Here is a 5614-nt window from a genome sequence, read left to right as displayed (position 1 = left end):
TTAGCGCAGGTGTGTTGTGGTTATAAATTAATTTACGTAAAAATTTAATTAAATTTTTGTTTAAGTGCTTGATGATTTTTATCTTTATTAGTAATTTCATTTATCTATTAATATCTTGTTTTCCAGGTCGGACCCATTCCCGCGATGCCACCAGGTCAATTACCTGGTTCTCTTTGGGATTTACATGCAAAAGATATGAAAACCGAGCAGCAAATATTGGTAAATTGGCTTTTATTCGAATCTCTCTTTGTATTATTTTTCACGTAGTTTTAAAATAATCAATGTCTGATTTTCTCTTTTTAGGAAGAACAGAATCTTAAGTTACAAGAAGACAGAAAAAAGGAAGAATTACGAAAACAAGAACAATTGCAGCGTCAAGTGGAAGAGGAGAATGCAAAAAGAAAGCAAAAAGAGGAACAAGCTAGACAAGCTGAGGAAGCAAAACGTAAAGATGAGGAAAGAAAGAAAAAGGAAGACGAAAAGAAACGAAAAGAGGAGGAAAAACGTAAGCAGGAAGAAGAGCAAAAAAAGAAAGAAGAGAAGAAACGTAAAGAAGAAGAGAAAAAGCGTGAGGAAAAGAGAAAGCAGGAAGAGGAAAACTTTAAGAAGAGACAGGAAGAGGAAAAGAGAAAGCGGGAAGAATTTAAAAAACAAGAAGAAAAACTAAAGAGAGAAGAGGAAAAAAAGAAAAAAATAGAAGAAGAGCAAAGAAGGCAAGAAGACGAGAGACTCAGGTACGTCAGTGAAATTATGCAAAGTTTAATATTAGCTATTAACAAAGAATAAAATGACAAAATAAAATTTGCAATGATGAAACTTATAGAAAAGAGGCGGAAATACGCCGACAAACGGAAATAGAAGAGCAGGCACGTCGTGCGGAACAACGACGAAGAGAAGCCGAGGCGTTGCGTAAACTTCAAGAGAGAACTAAATCTCCGTGGGCTCAAGCTCCACGCACATTGACTCCCGCCACTCACACTGCTTCGCTTGCTGAGATTCAGAGACTCGAGAGAGAAAAGAAAGCGGTAAATTATATATATTAACATGTGTTACATGTTTACGTCTATTACCTTCTTACAGGAAGACCAACGGCTTCAGCTATTAATGCAACAACAGTTGGCACAGCAGAAGGCAGTAGAAGCAGCACAAGAAGCATCGGTAATCGACTCTTCAAAGCGATTGCAATTTAAATGGGCGGAAAAGGCTATTACCGCTAGTAAACCTCTGCAAGTGAAGAGTCTCGCGCAGATTCAGCAAGAAGAACAGGAACGCGTCTCTAAGGTAAAGGTACTTATTGCCTCTTGAATATGCGAATAACATGAAATATTGTTTTCGAAAAATTTTACATAATGAAGAATTGAAATATCTTAGCAGGAAAGGGAACGACTAGAAAAAGCTAGCCAGAAAGAATCTGCGAATATGCTGCAGAATTCCGGAATATGGGGTACAGCATCACAGTGCTTGAATTGGGCTAATTCGAACGCGTCAAGCAGCCAAGTATGGTCCACAAATTCCGGTACTACCGGCTTCTGGGATCCTACTCCTGTTAAGTCATCTACTACTACGAAGCAGCCTGCTAAACAAACTGTAATTACAAAACCTGCTTCCAGCCAACAACAGCAGCAAAGTAATAATAACAAAGCGTCCAAAAGTAAGAATAAGAGAGAAGAGGAACTAGTGAAGAAATTATTTGAACAGAACACTGCCAAGGCCGATGAATTCACGCAATGGTGTAATAAAGCATTGAGTAGTATACAGGCGTCTGTGGACAGTAAGTATTTTATATCTCAGAAAGAGAGAAAGAAAGAGAGAGAGAGAGAGAGAAAGAGAGAAGATAGAATGAGAATTTTGTCTTATACGAATATGCATTTGCAGTCCCTACGTTTGTTGGATTTTTGCGAGACATCGAATCGGCGTATGAAGTTAAGGAGTACGTTCGCGTTTATCTTGGAGATACCAAGCAGAGTGCGGAATTCGCCAAGCAGTTCCTTGAAAAACGAAGCAAATGGCGATCAGCGCAACGTCCTCAGGCACAAGCAGATGACTTGTGTAAGCCAGCACCCGCTATTAATCCAAATGCACCTGCAGAATTTCAAGAAGTTAAGGTATAATTAGAAGTTTATAATTACGTATATTATCTTTGTTTTAAGATATATTCTTGTTAATTTTAGATCATTGATATAATAATAATAACAAGATATAATTTAATTAATTAAGATTTATTAAAGTAAATTATATATTCTCATCAGAAATAATTTTCTTAATACAATCTACATTATTATAAATATTATAATATTAAATTTGAGTATTAATATTAAGTACAAGTATCTTTTTTTTTCACATCTATGAAACATTGTGGTTATTGAGAAATCTTTTTTTTTTTTAAGGGAAAATCCAAGAAACCAAAGAAGGGAAAGATGTTCAAAGTAGATAACAGGATCCTTGGCTTCAGCGTAACTGCTGCTCCCGATCGTATTAACGTAGGTGATCGCGATTATGGCGAAGGCGTCTGAGGTGTTTCACCAATTTACCTCGTAGAAATGATGCGACGCTCGTTTCATTAAACGGTTCGTTATTTATTTATTGTACATGCCAAACCGGTGCTGAGAAACCCAAGTGCGGGTACCTCTTAAAGCATATGAAGACTTTTTACAATCCAACACACGAAGAAAGAAGCTCATCCCTTCAAAGTTGATCGTCAATAACGATCTTTATTTAGAACCAGCTGAGCGTGGCGTTATTTTCTTACATTACACACAAAAACTCCATTGTACATATTACTCAAAGAATATATCGCATGAAAGAAGATGGACTTAATTTTCCTATGTACACAACTAAGGTTGGAAACTTTTATAACATTTCATCTCGCCATCGTCACTTAAAATACACAAGAAAAAAAAAGGAGAGAAAAGTATGCCGACCGATAATTGTTCATGCGGATATATGGCAGTCAATAGCAATATGTGTATGTAAAGGTGTTCAATGACAAAGAAAGCAACATTATAGAACGTGCTTGAAATCGCGAAAATCATCACTTCTATGTCAAATACTGAATATACGGTGTGTCAGTATTTGTCCTTATTGAATCCTATGGATTTTCGCTTCATCGCAGATACACGTCGAGAAAAGAGATTTACTTTATATTATTCGTAATACATTTTGCAAATAATTTAAGGTGCAATTCAAGCACGAAGAATCTTCCCTCATTCTTTAATACTTCTTCGCTGTCATAATATTGCAGTAATACTTTAAGCAGCATATAATTATCGTATACATGAAAAAAATGCAACAACAGAATGGATACTTGTATCATATTCTGAAATGATGGACGAGGAGAGAAAGCGATTCAGAGCGTTACTTTCCTGATATTATGAGGAGATAATTATATGAAATAAAACTAGTAACTTTTTTGACTCAGCACAGTATTCTTCATTAGAAACTTTCGGTTTCATGATAGAAACAACACAATAGCGATTAAAGGTAATGTTCATAATATGTATTACTACTTCCTCAAGATATCGCATCAGATATCAGCATTGATATCTTGGATGAAATCCTGGTAGTGGCACTGATTACTGCATATGTGGATCTCGTTGTCGACATAGACTTCTTCTATACGCTGTAGTCGATCGTATAATAATAAACATTTGAAAATACGAAAAGTTTGTGGAAGATTTAAATGGAAGATGTAATACGTACAGAGAAAAATGGTATTTCTTTTATAAAGTTTTTATTTTATAACTCTGTAAATGTCGCATAGCTAAAAATCCATAATTGCTTTTTAGCACTTTTAAGAATGTTAATTTGATTTTTTTCTAATTGGACTAATATATGCGTTTACACAAATACGACGTTGGATAAGCGTGGATTGTTGTGACAGATCTGACCACTCGTAATATTATGATGGTTGTTAATTAAGGTTCACTGGTCTTCTCCTGTACAAGATGAAAAACAGGAGAAGAGCATAGATCCTTACATGAAAAGATTTATGTATAAATAGATTAATGTACAGAGTAATATAGTGATGATTAAACAAACCGATTAAAGCGATATATTAAAAACAGATAATTGATATTGTATCAATATATTCTATTATTGTATCTAACATACAACGTAATGAAATAAATATTATTATATTTTCAATTTGGCTTTCTTATTGTTTTACAAATTAATTTATATATCGAAATTAGATCTTATAACACCGAAAGAACCATATATGTGTATATATATATATATGGATATAGTATATGTAACAATATAAAATGTTTTGTTAAAAGATAAATGTATAAAAACATCTGTATATTTTTTTTTGTAGATTAATGTATTCTATACTTTATATACTCTGTATATGTGCGGGTGATAATGGATGATTCTGAATGAAGATACATTTGTAATGGAATCACAAGTTCGAGAAGTCATTTTATTGATTCTTATAAAAAAAAGAAAAAAACCTTAGAAAAAAAGATATTGATAACATAATAATATTCCACGACGGGATTACATGAACACGAATTAACCTTTCTACTCCACATATTGCTACAAATAACTGCTTAAAAATTAGCGCGAATTGTTTTAAAAGTAAGCATAAATGATTCGTAATACATGCGACGATATTTTGTAATGCTAATGGACGCAATGAATCTTTCTTAAACATATGTACTAAATGTATGCGGGGTGAGCGGCGTTGCGGTTGGATATCGTTACGAATTGTTATACATGTTGTGCATTGATTCATACGATGTCATGTATCATAATAAAAATCATTTAATGGACAAATTAAATCTTTGTGTGATCAACATCTATACATGCATGAATATTTCTGTATATATTTATAGATGCATTTTATATGTATATATACATATACATACGCGCGCGTACACACGCGCGCCCACACACACACACACACACACACACACACACACACACAAATTATAATATATTATATATATAATATATAATATATTAGGGATGAGGTACTCGAAAACCACAAAACTCTGAAAAGTTTCAAGTTTCCAGAACACGAAATTTTGTGCAATTTTTGTAATTCAAATCTCCTGCAAACCTGAGGCAGAGATACTAGTTTCGGGACGCAACATGTGGAAGGGATACAACAGCGTGTGAAAGAGATACTGACAATAGTCGGTAATCTATAGTAATCTAATTGGTATATAAAAGTTTGTGGTAAGGTATATGCTATATTTTGTAGATGACTAATCATCCCCTTCACAGTAATATGTCCTTTCACTAACTAATAGTAGCGCTCAGCTAAAAATATTTCTTTTGATAATGCATAAAATGAGCTCTTGTACAATTACATTTTTCATTTAAAAAAAATCGACCTTTTGACATTTAAAATTGAGATAAATATAATTATTTTTCTATATTAAAAGATAGAACAGGACCATTACATGATTACATCAATTAAGTAAGAAAAAAATTAATTATGATCAAAATTAGATATTTGAATAATATTTCTATATATATTTTAAATATATTTATTTTAGATATGACAGCGCGCCAATTACTTTGGGACGTGCAATACAATGAAAATAATAACAATAAAATAATCAGAAATAATAACAATCTTAATTAAATTTGATCGTCGACTTGATGT

At 33.1% G+C, this 5614-nt stretch overlaps 1 protein-coding gene across 4 annotated transcripts in view; it reads left to right on the top strand.

Annotated features, from left to right (window-relative positions):
- Positions 1-4107, top strand: part of LOC108750496 (PERQ amino acid-rich with GYF domain-containing protein CG11148) — a 9814-nt gene extending 5707 nt beyond the window's left edge. Inside the window, exons 10-16 of one of the 4 annotated variants that reach the window (XM_018489995.1) lie at positions 127-219; positions 304-734; positions 824-1025; positions 1081-1281; positions 1375-1771; positions 1876-2105; positions 2388-4107. In XM_018489995.1, the coding sequence (XP_018345497.1) occupies positions 127-219; positions 304-734; positions 824-1025; positions 1081-1281; positions 1375-1771; positions 1876-2105; positions 2388-2513 (1680 nt within the window). In that variant the 3' untranslated portion in view covers positions 2514-4107. Of the gene's footprint in view, positions 1-126; positions 220-303; positions 735-823; positions 1026-1080; positions 1288-1371; positions 1772-1875; positions 2106-2387 lie in introns of all 4 variants that reach the window. The other 3 variants (XM_018489987.1, XM_018489979.1, XM_018489971.1) reach the window with 3 other exon arrangements.
- Positions 4108-5614: the final 1507 nt, after the last annotated feature.

This window comes from Trachymyrmex septentrionalis, unplaced genomic scaffold, assembly GCF_001594115.1.
Source record: "Trachymyrmex septentrionalis isolate Tsep2-gDNA-1 unplaced genomic scaffold, Tsep1.0 scaffold11, whole genome shotgun sequence".
In the NCBI taxonomy this organism is placed as follows: domain Eukaryota; kingdom Metazoa; phylum Arthropoda; class Insecta; order Hymenoptera; family Formicidae; genus Trachymyrmex; species Trachymyrmex septentrionalis.
This window is presented reverse-complemented; position numbering and strand designations above follow the sequence as displayed.